Source organism: Calidris pugnax, unplaced genomic scaffold (assembly GCF_001431845.1).
Source record: "Calidris pugnax isolate Ruff unplaced genomic scaffold, ASM143184v1 scaffold407, whole genome shotgun sequence".
Lineage (NCBI taxonomy): Eukaryota > Metazoa > Chordata > Aves > Charadriiformes > Scolopacidae > Calidris > Calidris pugnax.
In genome coordinates this window covers 764249-789603 of record NW_015091179.1, presented here as the reverse complement: position 1 = coordinate 789603, position 25355 = coordinate 764249, and the positions used below count along the sequence as shown (strand labels likewise).

Below are 25355 nucleotides of genomic sequence, written 5' to 3'. Positions count from 1 at the left end.
TGTGATATTTAGAAGATATATTGACAGGATAACGACCTGTCTGAATTTTATACCTACTAATAAAAAGTAGGAGTCTTACAATTCAATGCAGAGGAAATATTTTCTTTCCCTTCTCTTCACCACTCTCCACTAAGAGGCAGAAACTGAGTGAAGCAAGGAGGGTAGGTTCAGCTCTACTACCCTTAAGTCCCTTTAAATCAATTGTCACAGCCTATCTGCTGGTTTGGGCTTGTTTGGTTTTTTTTTTTTTAAAGAGAATGTGATGTGGACAAGAATGCATTTTCAAGTACCTAGAAAGATGGCATTCCCTTCAAGCAACACAGTGTATTCAAATACAGACATCCAATGTATTAAAATTTACTAAGTGCAATTAAATTCACTTCTTAGCCGAAAAAAAAAAATCCCTAGAAGAAGAGGAGCAGAAGACTCCCAAAAGCGATGTACACTGTTTATTTGGACCCAAATTCTACTAATCCAAATGAGAGAGAAATATCATGAAAAGTCTTATATTCTGAGGAGTCATTTTTACCACAGGTAAAGTGATATTTTTAATGTGTTCCCAGAGAGCAACAGTGACATCCAGTGGAAGCGTATTAGCTTCAAGGTAAGCTTCACAGGAAGGTCAGATGGAGTACACTATGCTAGACGGGATGACCCATTAAAAACTGAGGGGTAACCTCATTTCTCCCTGCTACACATAAAATATCATTGACTGAACACAGCTCTCCAAGCACAAGCACATCTCTCTAGACTGGAAAAGCATCCTCTCTTCAAGGCAGCTCTGAAATTTCTGGAGCAATCACATTCTTCCAGACTCGCATTATTCCACATTTACTATCCAGAGCAGCGTAGGGTAACAACTAGAATGAGGATACAAGTGAAATTAGTTTTGTGAAACAATTCATAGGACCATTGATTCCTGCTCACCTCTTATTTCAGGATGCAAATTTCAATAGTGGCATGGGATTTGGGAGGGAGGGAAGGGGAAAAAAAAAAAAGGAAGGGAGGTAAAAAGAACATTACTTTTCTTATTTTTGTTTGCATTTCTGCTTCACATCAAAAGGTAACGGGTTAGATATGCAGGAGGCCATAAGTGATTTAGACAAAACTCACTCCTCTCCCTATCGGTGCTATTAAAAATACCAAATTAAAACATTAGAACTTGGCACCTCTACAGTAATGGCCATGTTTTGCCACTGGCCAATAAATATTAATTCTGTGATAAGCCCAAGAAGAAATACAGTTAATAGGTACATCTCAAACCTCCTTAAATCCCAAAGCACTCTCGCACCAAAGCTTAAGCGAATCACTGGCAGAGGCTGGCGGATGGAGTAAGGTTTGTGTACCTGCAGAGAAGCAGCATCACCCCATCCACCTCTGTTGACCAGGCTGCCACAAAGAAAGAAACAGGGGTAACAACTTGCACTGAGCCAGCTACTGTGCTCAAACATGCATGAAACCAGCCTGTCCACACATAGAAGATTGCACATGGAGTGAAATTTGTATCTGCTTACAGAAATACCAGGATCCCATCCCCAAAAATGACACTGACCATCTCTGGCCAAGAGCAGAGCCTCACCCTGCTCCTGCCAAAAGGGAAAAGCTGTTCCCCCTCCCTTGTTTTCAGTGACCTTGCTCTTCTGGTTTCCTGTTGGTCAACTTAAACTTATCTCTGTATTCTGTAAGTGTCACTTTTAAACCAAGACAGACATTAGCATTGTGGTTTTTGAGGTAACTTCAGGTAACAAGCATCTCTGCAGACTGCTAAAAGCATCCAATATATACACTGTCCATGCTTTTCAGCTGGTTTCTACTGAGCACCACTTTGCACACACCATGGCATCAACTGGCTGTATGCCAGCTGAGATCAGCCTCATGGGTTTTTGTGCTATCTTTATTTTATATAAAACGTTGAAAGAAAGTAATTTCCTGCACTGATTTCTGAGGAGGAGTGTATCTGGCACCGGAAAGAAGGAAGTCAGTTCCTGATAAGCTCCGACAAAGGGGATTGCCACAATCCAAAAGCAATAAGGAACACACCTCTAAAAGCTTGGGTTTCCAAATGACTCATAATTAATACAGATCTCCATTAATTCACAGTCTTACTAAGGAAAGATCCTAAATTAACAGGAACCAATTTTCAATAGTCAGCTCCTTTCTCATTTGAATTACTTTTTAAATAGCTAAAAAATCCCTCTACATTGTCTTTTCCTAGGCATTTTACCTCCCTTAACAAATGCTCCCCTCTCCAAATGTTTTGTTAGAAGGTATAAGAAGCCTTCCAGAATTTAGGATGGAATGATTAAGTGTTGCTGTACAGGTGATGCTCAGCTGGCCATCCTAACGCTGCTCCTGGAGAATAACATCACCAAAAGTCTCAGAAGAACAGTTTTGTGTGGAAACAAGCCATTATAGGAACTGAAATAAAAATATGAGAAGCATCAGTAAGAAATGTCACTAAGAACTGAGCTCCTGTTTTCTGGCCCTTTTTAAGATCTCTAAGTGTTTATCTTCAGCCTTGGGTTATCCAGCTCCAGGTTCATTTATACTAAAGGCAACAGTCTCCAAGGCAAGAAGCAAAACACGCACAGGGAGCTCCTGAAGTGTGAACAACAGCTTCCAGCTCATTTTCTTCATCACAATCATTGGCTCTTTCTAATGAAATACGCATATGCTATGTAATATACATATCATGTGCATGCCTCTGTATGTTACTTATGTATTAATAATGCATGTTATGTATAGGTACATATATGTAAACACATGCAGACACACATAGCATGCCCATTTGTTACTACTCTTGCTTGACGTTTGGATTTTAACAGAAACATTTGAGACCTTAGAAACTTTTAAAGCTTGAGCCACCTTCATTCATCTCAAAGCTGACACAGAAAAGCAGCTTGGGAAAAAAAAAAAAAGAAAAAAAGAGTCTTGCCTCTGTCTCTTCTCTTTGAATTATGACTCAAGCATTAAAACAAGCCACATACAGCGGCAACCTAAGTGGATGAATTTACATTAATTAGCCTGAGATGCTGAACTTAAAAGGCAATTTTTATTCTGACCAATAATGACTTGTCAGGACTTGCATTATTGTTCCAGAGACTTAAAGAACAAATCTATTCCCTGTAAGATGACAGAAATTAAAAGTTAATCTCTTTATTTCTGCAAAAAATCTTGTCAAACCAGAACACAGGGGAAAACAGCTGCAGCAGCAGGGCTGCTCCCATCCACTAACAGGAAAAGCTTTTGGAGGTTGCTGCAGTCATTCAGAGCCTCTCGAAACACCAAGCTGAAGGTGCCCATACCCTGCCTTTTCCTCTTTCAAGCCCTTCATCAAGACAAGATATGAAAACTCTGATAAAAAGCCTGCAATAACGTGTAAAAAAATCTTAACACACAAAGTCAGAGAAGATAGAGGCGTTCATTTGTTTGTCATACACACCCTTCTCTCCTTACATTGAGCAGATCAAGAGAAAAGCAAACCCAAAAGCCTCAAGGGAAAGAGCAACAACATAGGGGCAAACTCCATCGATTTGTGAAAAATGCAGTTTTGTGCAACAACACATCTGAAATAAGAATCAGAGGACTAGCCATTAACAGAGGCTTTCTGGAATATCTTCTGGAAACAGCTCTGCTGTTAGCTGTTTGTGAGGGAGACACTCATTTAGTGGAGAGAAAAACCATTTATTTTGCTCTGATGCAGCCTCACAAGTCAAATTAAGATGCAGAAAATTGGTGAGATGTACAGTGAGGCTCCACAAAGAGCACAGCCAACTGGTACAGCCATCCAGTTCTGCTTCCTGAGATGAAGATACGTGGTACTGCTCATAGACTTTATTCTCCAATGAATTAGAGCTGGACTCTAGAGCTCAGCTGGATCCAGCCTTTTCAACACCGAAACCAAAGGGTTACTCCCTTGGGCTACCCACAAAACAGATGATGCAACACCGATGCCTTCCTGCCTGGTGTTTTGGGCTATAACCAGGTTATCTGTACAGGGTGAGGGAGATCAGATAGGCCTGTAAACACACAACATAAAACTAAGTTTCTATCTCTTTTGTTAACAAGAACGTGTTTATAAATGAATGGGCAGCGTGCGCTCTGTCTCATGTTAGCCATGGTTCCCACTGACCATACTACCACAATGGGAAGAATGATTATTTTCCCAGAGTCTGAGAATGCTGAACCAGGCAGGAAGAGATCAAGCAAACATTCTCAACTGGCCAGGCTTGCTCGCCACAACAGCTCCCTCAGTCAGTTAAGTGCCCAGTACCTCTTGGGGGTTAGAGTTCGTTCCGCTCCAAATCTCTGGTTTCCAGCAACATGAATGGAAGACACCCCTTCTTGCACAGCAAGAGCTATTAGCTGCTCTTGCTAAAAGAAGGACACGAGCAATGAAAGAAAACTACATCCTTCTGGCTCTTGGAAGGTTTACAAGCACAGGCCAAGGTAGAGTCCCAGCTTTGTCCACACCACAAAGCAGGGAGAAGAAAGAAGCCTTTTCCCCTGTTCCAGTTGAACCTCTCTCCTCGCAAAAAAAACCCAACACACACCCACCCAAAACCCAACAAAAACCAAAGACATGCTGCAATACGCTTACATGAGTGGGCTTCTTTCAACGACAGAAGAGAGAAGGCTCAGCAGCTACGAGTAACCATCTGCAACTGTGCTGCTGGTGAAGGATGTGGGGAAGAGCTCCTGAGCATCCTCTGATCAGTCGTAGGAAGACTCCTCCCTATCCCTATGAAGCTTCTCCAACAGCCAGGCAGGGTAGAGAACAGTGGAAGCATCCTGAGCACTCATCACACTGTTGTTCTTTAAGTAAATAATCTGCCTACTTACTCCAAGAGGAAGACAATCACGTACCAGACTAAAGCTTCTTGGAGTGGGAACTCATCCTCAGAAAAACAAGGTGACAAGCAGATCAGGACAAATAATCATTTTGCAGACCACATTTATCCTGAAGGCTGAAGGTTGGATCCCCTGCTGTTGAATACAGGATTCCTCCCTTACAACTCTTAAAAATAAATAAATAGAAGAGGGTGGAGGAGGTGCAAACAACAACACACATTCACATCCAATTGTGAAGAGTTGCAGCTCTGTGCAATGAAACTGCTTCCCAAGAGGGGATTTCACAGCAAGAAAAAAAAAGGAAAAAATGTACAAAAGTATTCATAAGTATTAACGGATGCCAAAATTAGAGATAGTTACCAATTTGGAAGCCAAAAGGTCAGAAAAAGAAAAGGCACATCTGGCCTATGAGTAACTCAGGAGGAATTTATTTACACAAGGGACGGGTGGCTGACAGAATGAACTGCTGCAGTCAGCACAGAGAGCACGGGCTGAGCACAGGAGGCACCCGAGGTCACCAAACACAAACCAGAACCAGCAAAGGAGAGAGGTGGAGTCAGCTTTGGACATTCAGTTATAGACCCCAGACAACTTCATGATCAGATCACGTTTTTTGGAATTACCCTCCTGTTCAACAGAATTTTTTAGAAAAATTGCCACTGAGGAATTAAGTATAGTCCAATGGCTGGAGAAAATGTGAAACTCAGCAGTGTAGAAAGAGGCCTGTCTTAAAAGATACATTTGAAGAGTCACCAGCTACTGAGTTATTTAAAAGTCCTTTCTGCTAAAGCGCTGTGCTGTTCTTCCCAAGCTTCACTCACCTTGTGAAGTCTGCTATGCCATGAGCTTTTGGTAGCTCCACAACGGGGTACCATTTAACTTCAAAGGAGCTAGAGATATTCAAAACATTTGTGCTTTTGAATTCAAAAGAGCAGAAAGATTCCTTGGCAAGAGAGTGAGAGAAGACAACACTGCTCCTCTGCCCACACCTCCCAAATTACCTTACCAAGAGATTACTGGCTTTTGAGCCTGTCTGCACATCTACTCACACAAGCAGGTCTCTCAGAGTCCTACCAGGAGCTGAAAACTGAGCTGCGTCTATTTAAGTTATCTGTTGCAGAATTCACAGCTGACATGGCCAGAGAAACACTTGCCCATCACCTGTAAGCTTATGTTTGCTGTACCTGGACACCTGTGGTCTGCAATAAACAGACCACACGCAACATGTATGGAGTGTGCATTTCACTGCCTTTTGGATACCTGAAGTTCCCACTCCCCCCTTCAAGACAGCTTTGCCTCCGAGATGCTGCAACATAAACACATTTTTAATATTTTTCTTTAGAAAGCTGTATGTAAAGGCTTAGACTAAAGTTTCCTTACCAGCCTCCTCCTTTGCAAAGCAGTATTTTGCAGAGTCACAACATGCCTAAGAAGGTTCATGTTTAAACTTGAGTAAAGAATCTCTGTATCAATGAGCATTTCCTATTTTCCATAATATCGCATGAAAAACTGTTTACCAACTTAGCTTATAGTACAATGTTTTTATTTGTGATTTTCAGTGTGCAAGTTTATCTAAACACCCAAGCACTTTCTAACTGTCTGTGGCATGAACTGCTCAGCATTTGCTCATAACACTTGACCATACAGAGTCTTCTCGGAATTAGTCAACAATAGCAGCAGATCTGCCACATAATGAAACAAGTGTTCTTGTGCACTCACGTCAGCTGTAACTGCATACACGAAGCTTTCCTTGTATTTGGAAGAAACCACCAAACTTCCCAAATAAAACACATTATCTGCCGTCTCTAGAAAGAACAAATTGTTTGATGAATGTTTTCACAACGTAGTAGATCCACAAACATATCCTTTGATCTGACCCTACACAAATCTTCATGCAGAAGATGTAGGTCACAGTTATTGACTCCAGGACAAGTATAAGAGCCCGTATCTATGAAGTCATGTGCAAAATCTATATCTCTTATTCTGATTTCCCGCTAGGTCCTCACCACTCAATATTACAGTTTAAAGCATTAATTTACTCTTACCCCTTAGATTCTAGATTAAGGCAAACACAAATGCTTATAGGATCAAGACATAAGACTAAGACTTAATTTCTCCCCGCCAGCTTCATGCAGCATCCATTACAAGGTTTCAAGGCAATTATGCAATAATCATTAGCTTAGAATTTAAGAGTAAGCATTTATTTCAGAGCTACTGTAACTCAGATCTAATATTCAGAGCCTCACATCTACACTAACAGACACTTGTAATTCACTTCTAACAACTTTTGTGTTTTCTTTCTGTCTATGCTTTTGCACCACAGTCACCACTGCAATTCCTGCTCATCACGAGCTTCTCTTTTGTTTGCATTAGTCCTTACATGGAGCAGTTTTACTTCCAGAGCAAGCTGCATCTCCCAAACCTCATATATTTACAGAAAACACAAGCAGGTGGGCAGAGCAACTTTGAAGTTCATGCTGATTGTTGCAAACAAGCCCAATACCCTGATTCATAATGAACTTTAACCAACTGCCTGAGAAACCAGCATCTTCTAAAGGCTCCGGTCTCCCTCTGCCTATGGAAGTGAAAATTGTTTTAAGTGTTTGTTTCAAGCTCCCCAACCTTGACAGTGTTTCATGCCTCTTATCCCACAGGCTATTTAGGATTCTTTTTTCTTCCTGTTCATCCTGATGACAAACTAGTTTTGAAGTCTGTGTTTAGTTATTCTTTCTTAGATTTCTCAGCATGTCAGTCTGTCTCTCCCCATGAGAAACCAGACACTGACCTGAGTGCTTTTACACTGTTTGATTAGCATTTGTGCTTTCACCATGCCTAAGAAAAAAATCATACAGCTACACATGACAGCCTAAGCTCTCCTTTGAATAATATTCTGACTTAAGTAAAGGATGAAAACAGATTCAAGAATAGTCTTCATGTGTTTCAGGGGTACCAAACCCAAATAACAACCTATACGTCTGTTAAAAATGTAGTTACATCTCAAAATGTCTGCAAAATGTCAGTATTATTTGAGAAGCAGAATCCTGGCACACTAACACAGCAGGAGAGAAAGATGAAGCAGCTTCATTCTTCATTGGAGGAAAAGGTGATCTTGGCATGAAATCGATGGGCCACAGGTGGCAGTTTCAAGACTGATTTTGATGGGAAAAATATCTGATTTCAACTACACAAAATCCACCAAATAAGTACTTCATTATTAAAAAGCAAACATTTTGCTCAAAACAAGAAGGAACTGGATATATAGTGAAATTTAAGTCTTGCAGTAAGTTGTAGCATTGACAGTACACTTTAAGAGCCCGGCATGATATATTTCTAAAAGATAAAAGTAATGAAATTCACTTGAAAGAAAAGAGTAGACTGCCAGGAATGGACAAGTTATTGTGGAGCCAACATTTCCATGTTCAGGTTATACATATTCCTTAAAATAACAAACCAAGCCATTTTCAGAGATATCAGCTTCCTTTTAACAGCAAAGAACATTTCACATCAATTCTAAATTTAAACTTAACCTATGCTATTCAAAACAAGCTCTTGGGCTACATTGTTTATTCTTCCCAAGTTTAGCAATTATAACTGCCTTAATATTAAAGTGTTGCATTCCTAATAGCCTGATACAAAAGGATATTGAGTACTAGTCATATTTTTTTAATTTCCATTCTCATGAAGAGTAGTGAGCTCTTAGTAGAGACCAGGTATAAGCTCTAATGTGCTACATGATGGTTCTTGTAACAGGCAACCACACTACAGTTGATGCTGTCCCAAAATTTAGACTACATTGGCTTTGGCAGCACCAGTTAGACTGAGACAAAAATTGAAACCCCACTCCTTTATAGCAGGACAGAGCTGCATCACACTTTCAAGGCAGAACAACGTTCTTAATTGCATAAAAGAGATGACATTGTTGAACTGCATCAACAGACTAAGTCTACTAAGACACTGGTTTCAGTTGTGCCAGCTGGCACCCAGGCTCTCTGTTGCAACCACCTTCATCCCTGCTTTTTGACCAGAGAGAATTGTTACTGTTGAAGGCAGTCAAAGGTTTAATTTACAAATCTCTATTCACACTCATGGCTAATCCAGCAGAGCTAATGGAAGCATCATTTGTGCTATTCAGACCAAAAGATAACGCCACATTTGCCCAAGGAATAAGTAGGAAGGAAGAATCCCACTGACTATTGCTCAGTTTGATCTTCTGTAAGTTGCACATAACACTTTTTATATTCAGGTAGCACTGCTGGGATCAGCATGCCCGAGCCAAAGGTTGCATTTGGGTGGCAGTTCAAAATACTCACTCCTTTGAAGTAATTCAGGTCCCCAAACCAAAGTGAACCTCTCTTCCACATGACTCAGCATGGATTCACTTTGCCCTCTGTAAAAACACAGCACCTGGGCCAAACCAATATATTGTACCTCAAAGAATTTGCAGCACCCTGTTTCCCACGGGGCCAGAGCATGAATAGAGCAACACCTTGTCAGCCCACGCTGCATGAGATGGGTTTGCCTGTCAGTGGTACACAAACAGTTGCTCCCAGCAGCATCTGTTAGTGGTGTTGCCAGGTAAACACTTCCACAGGGGCAATTTTGCTGGAGGGACAACAGGGTGTTTATGTTCAGGGTGGTTAGTCATTGTTCAAGGGTTTTGTTCAGCTTCTACCTTCAATGCACACCTTGCCATCTGCTGACACAGGTTCTATAACAGAGAGCTAAGTTTTAGAGATGCTTAGGCATTTCCTTCCTTTCCTTAAATTACTACTGGTTAATACACTCTGGTAATAACAGTGGTACAGATGGGGGTAAACGTACCACAATCTCCCATTAGCAGACACCTTCTCTACACTATTTAAGCCATTCCTTGGAATGTTGCAAACTGAAAACAGTATTCCTTTCCTTCACACAAAGGCTTTCTTTGCCATATTTCACCCCAGAATTATACTACACAATTTCTTAAGTTAAAGCAGATAGAGTTCAAAGTCAGTCCAGTTCAATAGGCTAACAAACAAAGAGGTCATTGGACTGCTAGCTTCATAGCCTGCATAACTTTAGAGTTAGAACACAAGAGAGGAGGAAAAGGAAGAAGTCAGTTTTAGCCAAAACCAGCTGAGAATCAATAAACACTGTCACCTCCTCCTTCCGTGTTTGTTTCTTGCCATCCTCTCATAATCACCTACCACTAATATCCTCCAGTTTGGTTTGCTTTCTTTACAGAGCACTCCACATCGTAAGGCATCAGGTTTGGAGCTGCAGACTCAAATCTTGTCCATCACAAAATACTACAGCTATCCAAACACCTCCAGCAATGGACTGACATCATATTGAACAAAAATGCTACTATGTTTAAGAGAGAACATAAGTTTAGTAGCCTGGTAAAGACGACCTAAGTTGATAAGGCTAAAGACACTGCCCCAAAGCAACTGAGGCAACGCCGTATATGTATAAACTCCCTGGTTCACAAACTGCTTTTAGCTTACAGCTAATGTTGAACAAAATGTACCAAGAAACAGCCACGGTAATAACATCTCCGAATCTTGTAGCATAGTCAAGCGCATAAAAAATACCCAAAGACTGACAAGACAAAATCAAGTTTAAGTGAAGCATCACCAAGTCCAAAAATTGTAACTCATACGGGCAGTAACTTTAAATGGTCGCTTTCATAACAGCCATGACATCCAGCATCAGTTCTACGCTTAGATCACTGCATCATAATGAATTACTTGGTAGATTTATCTATTAGATACAGTCAGATCTCAGATGTCTCTTCACACATGGTTCAGGGAACGGATATGAACTGATGCCGCCAAGTATTTAAGAAAGAAGCTCCAGAAGCTCCAGTAAAATACGTCACCTATTTCTCAAGCGTGAAGTCTATGCACAGATTCCTTTTGTCTCTGCTGTCAGTGAAAAGATATCATGAACAATATCTATTTTCAGGAGTGACACCAGCTGAAAGGATTCGTATCAGCTACCAAAACTGACTTCAGCTGTTACTCACGTCTGCGCTTTTTTGCAGACTGCCATCCAAGCCTACCACACATTCTTCAACACAGGCTGTTAATAAAGAATGCATATATACATGTACTAAATTTCTTTCCCTTTTAAAATCATCATGTATCATTTTCCTATAAAGTACAGTTTAACAAAATAAACAATATGACAGTTAAAAACAGACATCCTGCAGCTCAAATAAATACCAAGGGAAGATGATTCTATAGTTCAATTGCTTGGAAGAACCACATGCTTTGAAATTGCAGGAAGTGTTCTCAAAAGGAACTCTGTGATTTCAGTACGCTGACCTACCAGAGTGTGATGGGTCCCATCCACACTAGTGCCAGACTTCTGTGTTTTCAGTACATCACCATAATCTGCTGCGTCAAAGTTAGTCTTCCACACCATCACCTGCAGAAGAAAGGCAAGTGACTAAGTTATCTCTATTTTCCACCTGCAGTTGCTTAAAGGTCAATTTTGTCAACACATCAGAGTCAGCAGATGCACACCAAAGCTTGCCTAAGAATGTTTTGGCATCAATTAAATTAAGGATGTGATTTGTAAGTGTGCTACCAAACACAGAGCGTAACTGAGTTCTCAATGGGTAAGTGACCTAGTCTTCCAGTATTCTTTGTGTCAGGAACATCCTGAAACTAGAGCTACCAGAACAACTTCAAAGCAACATGTAGAATATACCATTAAAGCCACAAATATATTAAGATAACATGCTTAGCATTATAGCACTTATCAGCCACACCCCAAACAAACAGTGACTGGTTTATCATCAGTTCATTCATTGGAGAGTTAGTACTTTGAGTCTAGCATTAGAAAACTGGAAAGCTAGTTTGTCAGCTAAATATCAAACTTAAATCCCACTTACAGGTTTCTTCTCTCCATAGTGTGGTATTTATTTCAGAAGAGAAAAAAGGCCTCTAACACATAAACCACTTCAACGTATCAAAGCAAATCTATGGAGCAAAATCCTTAGCAGTGGCTCTAAAAGTCTAAAAAAGTTTAAGAGCAATCAATCAACTATTTCAGAAGGCTGAAAGACATCTGTGAACCCAGGCAGCTCAGCTCATCCTGGTCATCAGAACATCAGTGCTAATTCTTTACTTACAAGTTCTCATCCCTGCTTCACCCAAATAGGATTTTTCTTCTGTAGCTGCATAGTTAACCAATGGCACCATTCCATTGTGTAATAGAATAAAGTGATGCTCTTATTGTATAGATTCTCTCTCCACTGCTAGCAAGGGTGATATTCCAGAGACAGACACTGCACCTAGTCTAACCTGGGGATTACGAGCAATGCAACGCAGCTCAGCGAAGACTGATAACAGAAAAATGGATACTCAAGCAGACCACTACTTTGGGTCAAAGTCTGCCCATAACTTCAGTGGGGCAACCCACACTATGTTAAAACCAGCATATATTTGCAGCAGTGAGATGCGAAGAAAACTGTAACAAGGCACAAAACTATCAAACTGGTCAGATACCTGTTCGTCAGAACCTCCAGAGGCAAAGAAGTCTCCAGCTCTTGAAAATGCTACACAGGTAGCCGGCCCCTGCAAACAGATTTAAAAGATTGGTTTAGAAAAACGTGAAAAAGTATTACAAAGCTCCATTCATTACAGCCTTACAAGGTATTTCTCATTTGACAGCAGCGATATAAACGCAAAATTTAAAAAGCTCTTATCTGTCAGGTAATCGGGCCACAATTAACATGCTAACTTCCCTGGCACTTACCACTTCCCACATTCTCGCCCCCAGTTTAGACACCATATCTACAGCACAACATCCATGGCACTAAGACAGAGACAGGAACAAACCACGTTTTATAGCTTCAGGCTTTTCCTTGTTCCCTCTCAATCATTCTCTCTCCCCTTTCAAATTAAGAATTTCTAAAACGTGTGTTCATTTATTAAAAGCAGTAAAACTGTTGAGTTTTGTTAAATGCAGCCTTCAGTTAGCCAACTGATGGAAAGGTTTAAAGCAGAAAAGGAGGTTTAGTAGACAGATATGCACAGAGCAGCATCAAAGGGCATGAGAAAGACTTTTACCCCAACTACTGACAATTCCAAGCAGTCACAAACCTCAATGTCCCATAGAAATAATAAGCTTTAAAAAAAAACAAATTTGAGGAGTGATGAATCCATCTTTCAGGCTTCAATTGCCAAGCCCTCAGAATCTACATTTTCCAAGCTGCTCCTCACACCGTGAATACTAGAACCATGAAAGGAAAATGCACTAAGCCAAGAATTTCACATAATCATGGAACTTCAGGGGCAGGAACTTCAAACATTACCCTGAATCTTCAAAACACAAGCATCACAAGGCAGCAACTTTCATGAACTGCTGTGTGTACCAGATTCACTATGGAATCTTCCTCCACGTGCTTTCCCAGCAGCCCTTCTTTGAAAATACATAACTTTCACTAAGGGACAGCATAAAATATACAACTGATGATAAAAATAGCCAGTAGGTAATGCCACAGGCAAGAAGTGAAAGAAGTTCTATCATGAAGGAAAAGGTTGGGGGCAGTGAGTTTGTTTTTGTTCTAATTTTATTTTTTTACAGTCATCACATGCTGTCCTATATATTTCTAGGATGTTCTGTACAAACTGCTCACTGCAGAAGACGCGAGGCTTAAAGCTCGTACTTACTCCACCACAACGTAACTTCAAAACATGCTTGAGCAGCTATGAACCAAAGCAATCAATTTGTATCAATTAATTTGGCCAAGGTTAGAAGCATATTAAGTCAATAAGTCTGTACAAGCAGAATAACCGAACGCATAAGATTCAGTGTTCAGAGCAGAATCCAATTACTCGTTTTATTTAAGACCTGGCAGTCAAGAAGCCCACAAAGTTTTCAGCACAGGAGGAAGCAGCTCTGGTAAGAAGCACAGGTCACAGTGGCAGACAGAGCAGCATCAGCAGAATATGCTGTATTTGTACACTAGCTTCTATTTACTGTATTCTGTAGTACCAGCTAGAGTTTTGCAGAAGGCAGCTATTCTCTTTGGATACCAACCAGCAGGACAAAGCCACAGGGGGACATGCAAAAGCATCAGTAACAAGCCAGAATGACTGCTCTGTATCCCCTCACGTGTGGAACATGTGGCCAAGCAACAATAGAGGCTTCAGACAGGCACCTGCAGGAGCACAGGAGTGTGAGCAGTGGGCAGGCACTCCTTGCACCACCACCATCTGCCATTTCAGACCTACAGCCCAGTGCTCTATGAAGGTTTGTGTTAGCTGTCAGGTTTTCAGCTGAAGAAGAGAAGCCTGGCTTTAACTACTCTACTGTTCATAGTTTTATGGAACAGATGCCAGAGTTGATGCACCCAGCATCAGCTCTGTGCAGCACAGGTGCCTGCATTTTGACGAAGCCTTGCTCTGAAAATAGTCAGTTCCAAGAGACTTTAAATGATGCCGAAGCACTGCTTGAGTAAAAGCGTGCATTTCACACCACGCATCTATTTTAATACGTTTTCAACCTTTCAGAAAGCACACAGGAGTACGCACATGGGAAGGATGAGGCAGGCACTCCGAGATGCAGTCAAACAGAGCTGAGAAATCATTACGTGTGTTTGAGCACAGGCACAACAGACAAACTGTTCTGCTTAGAATAAACAGCCCAGGACCCAGGGAGTGAAGTTTTATGTCAGCTACTGAACACATTACTTTGCAGACTGCACTAAGCCTGAGCTTCTGCCCATGCTGGAATGGGCAGAGGCAGGAACAGCACTTGCAGAAGCAGCCTATGGCCAAGTTTGCTGGGGAAGCAAGCTGAACTAGGGACAGGTGGAAAACACCACCAAAAAAGCCACAACAATCACGACCAGAAAACTCCACCACACAGACATGCACCTCCTGACAGAAGCAGAGTTATCCTCTTTCAAGTAAGCTCACATCTCAGAAGCCAAGGAAGGAGTTTCTCCTCACCCTGTATCAAGTGGCAAGGACAGACTACTTTATTAAGAGTTCACATCTTCCCAATGGACATCACATGGAAATCTCCCATCCAGCTTGTTTCTAGTTTCTCTTCTTTCTCTCCTTTGTAAAAGTGAGCTCATCATTATAAATCCTGAAGGTGGACAAACACCCAAAGATTGCATTTGGGATAAACACCCAACTGTCACTGCAGCCTGTGTTGTGTGCTTTGAAATACACTGGCACAAGGCTATGCCAGCAAAACTAGAGTCTTGATGTGGTCACTCCAAGTGTGAAGAGTTTTAGCTTCCTTAAAATACATGAAGGGATTTTCATATTACCATTTCACCTGCTGTGATTTCAAAGGGTTTTGAGACCTTCTAATAGCAACATCTACACTTGAGAGATTCTTGCCAGAAACGATCTAGTAGCAGCAATTTCAAAATGCACGCGCAGCCATTAGCGTGACAAGGTGTCTTTAACCAACACAGCATTAAATAGCGCAGATATTTCAAACCAAAGACACTGCCATCAATCAGCTGAGACAAAACGTGCTTCTGCCTTCTACTCCCACCCGCCTTCCCCAGCAGATCAGCTCTCTGACCACACTGCCAGGAATGGAGACTCTAAAAAAAATGCAAAAGACAAATAACAGAGTAAGAAAGGGCAGAAACACATACGTAGCCAGAAAGCTGCACAGTGGTGAATAGTGCTCAAAGATAACAGAGCAGAGGATACAGAAACTGCTCTCTGACTGTAATAAACCAGAGCTGGGAAGGCAAAAAAAATCTTCAAGACACTGCTTAAGACAAAATGTTCAGGAACAAGCACAAGTGAGGAATACTGGAAAGGAGTAACGTTTCACAAAACTATTTTTATCAGTCTAAATATTTCCATGTATTTAGACAAAGTTTAACACAATACAAATCACATCAAAACAGGCAGTGAACTGGCTCCAAAGTCACAGCATTCTGAAGGGGGCAATGAAAAAAAGAGTTCAACAGAACTTACTCCTCCCAAAATAGAAACTGATATCAAAGACTGAATGCGCCTTTATAAATTGAAAGAAGGGGAACAGACAAGCCTAAAGACACAACATCCTCTGCAGATTTGTTGACATAAATTAAGTGAAAAGTATTTTTGTTACATGCACTTACAGCACTCTTCCCGGATATAACAGGTTTGCTATAGCAACATACAAATAATAGTTTCCCAAATACACTCACAATTTAATATAAACATACAAAATAAGAAGCTACACATGCCAGTGATTAGACACAGCCTAACTCCCATTTGTTCCAGGTAAGCACAGCAGAGATCCAACAGGTTTCTGATGTGGTCCTGACCACATACCTGTTGTCCAGAGACTGAAGAATTCAAATCTTCCTTCAGATTTCACTCCTTCCCCCCCCCCCTTCCCCCGCCCTTAAACTTCCTGTTTGCATTAGAAGTGCCAAAATGCAGCAGCAGTTGCATATTGTTCTATAGAAGTTGTAGGGAGAATTTCAAGCTTATTTCCCATGCAACTAGAACATGTGTGATGCAGCAACCTTCTAAAGGATCACTCTTTTCCTCTTTCTGTAGCAAGGCACAAATGTCTGTCTATTGGTACTTCCTGAGGGTTCAGAAGTTCTGCATCCTCATTGTGCAGGTGTTACACACAAGCTGCTAGCACCAGTCCCCAAACCCCAACAGCTTCTTGTCTTGGACTAAACAGCAAGCTGCAGAAAGAAGGGACTGGACAATGACATACACCAAGTCAGCAGCAAGGAACATTGCTATTTAGTCCTCAGCAGGCCAACAACACGAGGACTGTCAAGCTTTTGTACATGTCAAATTTTGACATTACAGTAATAGTAATAATGGGAGACAGCCGCAGACAGTTTGAGGGAAAATACACAAAAGAGCAAAAAAGTTATCCATTGGAAATGTTGAATGGGAAGAATGCTGCCACTAATCAATATTCAACTCATCTCCTCTAGTGAAAGAGTCCCAGGCAGAGTGGAGATAAGCCCCAAGGAGCCTTGAAAAGGACAAACAGCTCACACACTGGATGCAGCAAAGAAACTAGAAATAAAAAAAGAGAAGTCCTACTGGAGGAATGATACCAGGATTAAGCCTACTCCTTTGCAGCAGTGCTCCCAATGAACAGGATTTGGGGAAAAGTCAAATAGCCATATCACAGTAGGTGAAACACCAGGTGACGTCCCCACTTCCAGCTGCATGCGTTGGTAAGAAGGGTAAGGCACAGCATGTTACCCCATGTGATTTATGTGCAGAGTACCCCCCAGAGACAGAGATTATACCTTCTCCTTGTTTTCCCACTTCTTATAGATTGAGGCTCATCATCACAAGGCCTTTATTGCCCCAGCAATTCACAGGTTGATCAGCTAACACAAAACATGAAATGTAGCCAAAAAAGAGATGTTCAGAACTATTCTGAGTGTCTTGAATGCGTTCATCACCTACAAAGCCAGAACACAGATTACAGCAGTGAATGACCGACTGGCAGGATGATGATAGCATCAGTAACCATCAACACAGGGGATGACAAGAGACAACTGGAATAGCATCCCTGAACAGAAAGCTTTCAAAAGGTGGAGCTAAAAATAGATCTCTCTGAAATAAATAATTAAGAGAAAGGCCAAGAGTTTAGTTCAGAGAAACGGAAACATGCCTGGAGCAAACAGCCTTACCTACATGCAGACAGCAGACGAACACGTACCATCTATAAATCAGCAGACAATGAGAGAAAACCCTCTTGAACACCATTTCCTCCCCCCTAGAACTGCTGGAGGACAGAAGGCAGCCGATTTCAAGAGCAGCAGGGCCAACACCAACAGTCAAGAGAGGCCAGACTTGCGAGCTTCAGCTAGGAACAGAGCTAACGTTTTGGCTTCTGCGTAACAGAAGAAACAAGAGCCAGTCTGGAGAAGGTCCAGGAATAAACCAGAAGAGAGTAGTTTAACGATCCACAGTCTGCACAGTGACAGAAGAGGCAGAGAGGAAGGTAGCTGGAGGGACAAGTGAGGTCAAGGATGCCAGCAGAATTTTCTTCCCTCCTTCCCCTCTACGCCCCCCCCCCCCCTGATTACAGGTTACAACGACTACAAAATACATTACTATATCCCCCCCCCCCCCCCTTTTTTTTTTTAAATCCAGAGAAGAGCCAGATAAGAGTAATGAAGGTGCCAAGAGCTGAAATAAGGAAGGAATAAATAAGGAGGAAACAAACAGTTGAATTAAAGGACAGCTTCCTCTTCTGCTGCCCACAAAAGGGGATGTAGAAGTGGGAAGATACGAGTCAGTACATTCAGTCAAACTCTCCCAGAATAGATTAACTAGTGCAAAGAGAAAAAGGGAGATAAGTGGTGATAAGGTCTGGGAGGCAACAAGCGTGCTGGGATCCTAGGCATGGAATCCTCAGTCCAAAACATAAAAGAAATAATAATAAACAGAGCAGTCATCGCCACTGTTCACAGTGCTTTCAACTGCTTCATCGCACAGGAGAAGACGGCAAGCCACACTTGGCCAGACAGACATTGAAACAGAGGATAAAGAAGCAAAAGAGGCAAAGAATAAGTAATCAAGACAAACAGGAAAACACCAAGAGCAGGGAAGAAACTTGATAAATGCATTCAAGTGCCAAAGAACACAGAGAGCCTGGGACAAGATGGTGATCCCATGTGTCTTTCACCTAACTCTTGGTTTCAGCAGCAGATAAAGCAGTGAAGAGTTCAGCACAGACCAATTCAAATTAACAGACCTTTTGCTGAGGCGGAAGTACCCAGCCTGCATCTTGGGATCAATGATGAACTTGCAGCAAGGAAACCCACAGCTGTGAAGATCTATTCAATCTCACCAGAAAAGGCGAAAGACAATAGCAGGATATGCAACAGGAGAAGAAAGCTGAATTCAGAGAAGACAACAGAGGCAGGAAGAAATTCAAGGGACAAGGTAGGTGACAGTTACACACACTCATTTCACACTCTGGTACAGGATGCAGCACTGTATCCTGCAGAAGAAGCATCAGACAGAAAAATCCAAGTCTTAGAGGCAAGAGCTGGAAAAAAAGAAGCAGCTATGAAAGCCATGGATGTTTGTTGTCTTTTTACAGAACACAGATACCCTAAAGAGGGTGTGGAGAGGGAAAAAGTGTCAGCACAGGCATGGTACGCTGGGAAGTAAAGAAGTGCAGGACAGAGTTGAGTATTTTCCTCAAGCAGGGATGGAGTGGAAAGCAGTAGGGGCTGTGGAAAGAATCTACATCTCTAACAGCAAGGATAAGAAAGGTGTTTAGATAAAAAAGGCAGATTCCTAGAAACTGCACAATGGGGGTGATAAAGGAAAGAAAGGGAACCAAGGAGAAAAGCACAGGGGACAAAGATGGCAATGGCAACAAGGGAAGTTTTCATGCAGAATACCTCTGACAAAGTCACAAGGATTCTTGGTCCACACAGCTCTGAAAAGCTCCTATATCACTACACAGAGCAAGACCGTCACACCTGCACCTTCCTTCACCAGGGAGCAAGGGCTACAGCTAATGGAAACTGTACACTGGCACCTCATCATTGACTCTTCAGTAGCTTTAACTCCTCAAAGCTTCAAAAAAAATACAAGGGAAGAATAAAGCACTCATATTTCCTTTTAATACAAAGAAATGCTAATGTAGAATCAATTGCTTGTTTTTTGCAACGCACTCCTTCCCTCCCCCCTTTGCTGGTCCAGTTCTGCGCAGCCCCAAGATGTCCTCACACCCTTCAGAGATGAGTAGGCCTGCACAGATGTTTAATGCCACCTATGTAGAGCTGGCAGCAGGCCATGATAAAGCACTTTTGTTTCCCGTGCACCTGCTCAGAAGATCTTGCTCTTTAGCCAAGCAGCAAAGCAGAGAGTGCTTGTGCCACCCAGCTGGGTGGAATGCAGCTACTTCATGGTTCATGTCAAGGTTGCTTGGAGAAACATAGCTTTGCATCTTCTGTCTTCCTATTTATAAACATAAGCATACAGATGTTTTCTAAATATTTACTGAGAACTTCCATTCCACTAAGGAAGTCAGTCTAGAAATGCTCTAACCAAATGGCCCCAAAGGGCAGACAGGCACTGTGTACGTACCTGCTCTCCACAAGCAACTCTGGAGGTGACTTATGGGCCCCAAAACGTTCTGTTCCTTAATGATGATTCCACACCAGAGGTGGACCTACGTACCAACCCAGTGTCTCATCCATACGGAATTAGACAAGAGTACTTCACAGCTTGAAGCACTCCAGAACTAAAATATGCAAGCACAATACAGAATGATCTTTTACAGCTGCAAGATGTCAGCTCCAAGCTGCAAACTCCTGCCTCTAACGATCCTTCTGCTACAAGGGGGCCAGCTACATTACAATTAAAGACAGCAATGTAAACTTGGCAACCCTCCCTGTGTAAACTACAGCTAATCAGCTGCTAACAAATTCCTGGCACTCCAGCAGTTGCGTCAAAGTATGTCTAAAGGCCCTTATGTTTTTTTCCTTCAAGTGTCCACTCGCATGCAGCCTTCCCAGAACAACACAACAGCAGTCAGCTGTCAGAGCAAGGACAAAGTCTCAACCAGCATATTCACCCCCACACAGTCACAACTCAAGAATGTCTTCAGAACAGGCTGTTCATTTGGTGACTAACCTATAGCCCTCACTTAGAAAGGCAAATCTACTTAATGACCAAAAAAATCCACACCCGCTTCATTTTTAGCCACTTGGAGATACCGTCAGAAATCACAGTGAGCTTGGAGGGGGAAGAAAAAAGCCTGGGTTTATCTGCGAGGAGAGCAGGCTAGAGAAGCAGCCAGGGCAGGAATCCAGGCCAGCAGCTTCTGATGAAAGCAGGGCTTGTCATTGCTGGTGCTAACTGTGAAGGAAGTACAGGTTATCATCCGCTTTCAGTGGAAAAGCAAGGAATCTGTTAAAACAGGCATTAAAAGCACCAACCTACAGCAATATAGCACATGCCAGCAGAGGGAACGCCTGCTAAAGGCTAGGCCAGGAATGGTTCCATGGCCATCCCAGTGCAGTAACCTTAGTGATTTCTGGCCTTCTTTACCAGCCACTATACTTCTACTGTTTCCAAACCAAAGGAGATGTGATCCCAGAATGGCAAATACCCTTCAGCTGTGCCAGTGTCAAAGCATTTTCAGTGTCAGATGCCTAGGAGAGAGTGGCAGACATCTAACTGATCTGAAACAGGATGGGGGCAGGAATAGTACAGAGCTTTAACTCAACTTCTCAACAGATGATTCACAAACAAACTGTTCTGTAGAAGCCCTGAGTTAAGTACAGCATCAGCTTAAAGGGACTTTCTGTTGTCTAATTCTGAATGCCTCTATCACTATAATCAGTTTTGGATTCTTATTCAAAGCAAAGCTTTTTTTGGTGTCACTGCACCCCTCAAGGAAAAGCCTAGAGCTTGGAAGGGAGGACAATGGAAAGCAGGTTCAGCCTCCTGATGAACAATAACCAGGCACATCCTTTCCTGAGGCAAGGATGAGAGGTGCAAAGATCCACTGTCTGTCCACACCCTTTTGCAGAAAGCTACTTCCTAACTCACTTGGCCACTCACTTGGCCAATTAACACAAAAGACAAATATGAAAATGAGGTTAGGACAACAGTTAGAAGCTTTGCAGCCCCTAGTCAATAAGAGTGTCCCTTTAGTCCAGTTTTCAAGTAAGAAAGTTCCATGCAGTCAAGGTTTTTTTGTTAAGATAGCAGGCATTTATTATCTTTCCCTCATTCTTTTAAGCATTTGAACCCTTTGGTCAGTTTTAAATCAGATCTTTCCATGAAGTAAAGCTTTAAGTATAAGGCTGTCCTATTTTTCCATTAATATCACAAAAAGTGAGAAAAGTTTATTAACACAGTGTAAGAAAAGTTACAGAACAAACTTGACCTTTTTACACATCAGACAAGGTAGATGCTAAACAGAAAGCCATAAGAAGCCAGAGTTATCAGTTTTGCAGCTTACCCACCTACCATTACTGCTCAAAACTATCTCCACCACCCCCAAGAGCTTCAGGTTGTGATTTTTTCCCCAGCTAGTTTTGATGCTTTAAGACTCAGTCCCCATTTCAAGAAAGAGACAAGTCAGTTAAGAATCAGTTCTCTTTGTCCCTTTGGAAAGGGGACCTTTAAAGCAGGTCTGCTTTTCCATGCCTTTGAGCCCCACACAGCATGGACAAGGAAATTAGGCTATTTATTTTCATTTAACATTTAAAAAGAGAGCTCCAAGCATTCATATAATTAACCTTACAAGCAACACATCCAGCAGCATAATATTAATTGGCCAATCAGTTAAACTTAACCAACCAGCAGCATTTATCACCTTCAATTATTTAATTCAGGCTATTAACAAAATGGAAACATGTTCCCAAATCACATCTCAAAATGTATTTCCTCCATTTTACTGCTACTGTCCCCCCAAGCCTCCTCTCAGCTGAATAGTGTTTATCTTCATAACACATAAGTCAGGGGGCCAAGTGTTATTTGTACCACTCTGGAGAGGAAGTCAGAGCCGTGGTACAGAGAGCACAAAACAAACCCAGGATTGGAGTCTGGGGTGCAGCTCTGTGCCCCTTAGGACTTAGACCTGCATCCTCAGTCCAGGAACTCCCTTTTCTGCCTTGTTTTCTCATCCTCTTCATTCCTGCCTTAGCTCCTTCCCTTCAAAAGAGTCGTGATCTCAAAAATTATTGTTAGTACTATCATCATTGTTTTATACAAAGAAGTTTTCAAAGGATTTTTGGCCACAAACAATGAAAAGCTGGACCGTAAATTTGTCCAGTTTGTTATGAGTTTGTACATTGCTGTATAAAAGGCTTTGTCTCACCTGGTGACCATGAAGAGTATATAGAAGTCTTCCTTCTAGCAAGTCCAAAATTTTAAGAGTTGAATCATTGGAAGCAGTAACCAGATAGTTTCCAGAGGGGTGAAAGGAAAGACTGTTTACTGCAGCACTGTGCACTAAAGATGGAAAAAATATACATAATAGTCACCGAGACCAGTTTACATAAGCCCAAGTCAAAAGAATAAAATAAAGTACAAGCACATTCCAATCTTCTGTTATAAAGTTTAACAGGAAAATTATTATGGGGAAAACATTCCACGAAAACTCTTCAAAGCATTGGAGAAAAAGGGCAGTATTCAATTCTTGTAAAAATAGGCACTACCTTATTGAAAGGAAAAAGGAAGCTTTGCCAATTACTCCAGGAGATTTAAGCCTACGCTTCCAGTGCGGCCCCAAAAACTAACTATATGCACAAGTGAGCTATATGACTGTGTGAAAGAGCTGGACATTGACATATTTTACTACCATGGAGCTCCTGTTCTCTCTCCCAAGTGGTTCTAGAATATAATCTATATGCTGGTACATTAAGATGACTGAAATCATGATGAAAGAAACTCAAAGTTGGCATTACACAAGTTCTTTCGGTTTTCTACCCGACTCTAACCAAGACTGGGTTTCAGAGGAACTAGGAAAGAAGAATCAGCAACTTGAAAATGGTCCAGTATAAGCATTATTCCTTCAGCCATCCAATTCACCACCAAAATTTTAAACCAAGTATGAATAGATAAACTATCAAGAGAGTGAACTTCCAGTAAAGCAATCCTTCCTGTATCATGATGAAGCCTGAGTTATTTTGAGAAGAGTTAAAGAAAATGCTCTAGCAAAGAAGTCTAGCTACACTTTTAAATTCACTGTAACATTAAACATCTACCTAATGCAGGGCTTCTTTCCTCTACCGGAACTTTCACTATTGAACATATTTATTTATGAGAACATGCAGTACTTCACATATGCACAGCTTTCTGAGCGTATGTGACACTACAGAATATTAAAACTAAGCTTGAAGAGGGTTTTAACTATCCAATTACTCTTAATTATATTATGTACCCTCCAAATGTTCTAGTGTCTCAAATCTACCACTGCATCCTCTCCCCAACTAAATTTATATTCCTTACAGAGTCTACTGTGCATTCCAAATCCAAACTGCAAGTTAAGAGACACTCACAATTTTAAAAACACTAGAACCAAATATTATCTTTTCCAGATGCAGATCTGAAGCAGAAATCTGAAACAACCTTGCTCAATTGTAAAACAGAATACATCTAGTTTTTAAACTCCCAGAAACACTAGATACCTCAGCTTACATTCTGAGAACATAACTCCTGTTGACCTGGACTATTAAAACACACAGAAGAAAACCTTAACTCACAGATAACTTCTGAATAGTTATTCTTGTTAGTCAATACTGCTAAATCCTCCTCTACCCCCCCATCCCAGCCTTGTATTACATTATATACTACACTATTAAAGGAAGAAAGAGTCTACGTGGAGTTTTTCCTCCTTAAAGAGTGCTAAATACATTTCTCCTTTGAAAAATTATATTCTGAGTTATTTGCAATGTTCCTCACCCCATTAGTGTCTATATTCAGACAGCACACATTTTGTCAACTAAGAAAGGTTCCTGAAAGGAACCAGAAATAGATGAAGTTAATCTTCAAAATTCCAGATAGTGAATACAGTATTTCCAGCTTTACCAAAAAACCTTCTTATAATGGAAAGAAATCACACAGACCATGGCCGTGTAAGCAGTCGCAGCTTCTGTGCCCAAGGAGTTCTTGGCTGTCATCAGCTCAGAGAAAGCTTCATCTCTCTTCTGCCAAACCATCTCATGCCTCCCCACAAGACCATTCACAACACTTTTCCAAAAACTTTCCAAAACATCCTGCAACCTCCCTTGATTTCATGTTGTAAACAATAAGTCTGGTGCAGCACAACATGGCATCTCCCAGTGACTTGTTGCTACAAGCCTACCTTTCTGCCAGCCAAGCTCAAGAAAAACTAATGGCCAGTTAAATGACGTAAACTAGAGGGTTAACGACTAAAATTGAGTCATGCCAGCCTATAGTGACTGAACATTACATAAAATTAGTCTTGTCAGACTTGGGAAAGTTATCAGTGAATGCAACAGCTTAACCACCACTGAGGAGATAAATTAGGATAACTTGACACAGCCACAGTCTCCAGTCAAGAGATAACCACAGTCCAGCTCTGTCTGAACTGTACAGAAGTACCAATTGCTCTTTTTAAACATCAATATAAAAAAAACAGGCTTTAGCCATTTCTGTAGATGTGCAATAGAAGCGTGCACACACCCCAACTCTTCACAGGGAAAAAACATCATGCAATAAATATTGTCTGTTTTTGTAGGGGGCTGATCTGCTGTACAAAAAGAGTTAGTGCCAAGTAGAAGAGTGAATAAAGCATCTGTCTGTTCTCCTGTAAACGTGACCAGAGCATCCTTTACTCAGCTTAAAAAAAAAAAAAAAGGATCTCACTACACCACACAACAGTTTGGAATTGGAAAGCCAACTGCAAACTTTTATTTACAAATGTCACAGCTGGAACAAGTCCTGGCAAAAAAAGCAACAGACTTACCAGTTTTTGAAAACAACTGAACTTTAATGCAAGCGTCTGTGGCCAGGCTACTTATCTATTAACTCCTCGATGCAACTCAAATCTTTAAAATGGAT

The 25355-nt window shown here is 41.4% G+C and overlaps 1 protein-coding gene across 3 annotated transcripts in view; it reads right to left on the bottom strand.

Moving 5' to 3' along the window:
- POC1A (POC1 centriolar protein A) overlaps positions 1 to 25355 on the bottom strand; it is a 66803-nt gene that overhangs the window by 19519 nt on the left and 21929 nt on the right. For all 3 annotated transcript variants that reach the window (XM_014959454.1, XM_014959452.1, XM_014959453.1), the window contains exons 7-9: positions 22648 to 22781; positions 12348 to 12416; positions 11164 to 11262 (exon numbers count right to left, since the gene is read on the bottom strand). In XM_014959454.1, the coding sequence (XP_014814940.1) occupies positions 11164 to 11262; positions 12348 to 12416; positions 22648 to 22781 (302 nt within the window). The remainder of the gene's footprint in view (positions 1 to 11163; positions 11263 to 12347; positions 12417 to 22647; positions 22782 to 25355) is intronic.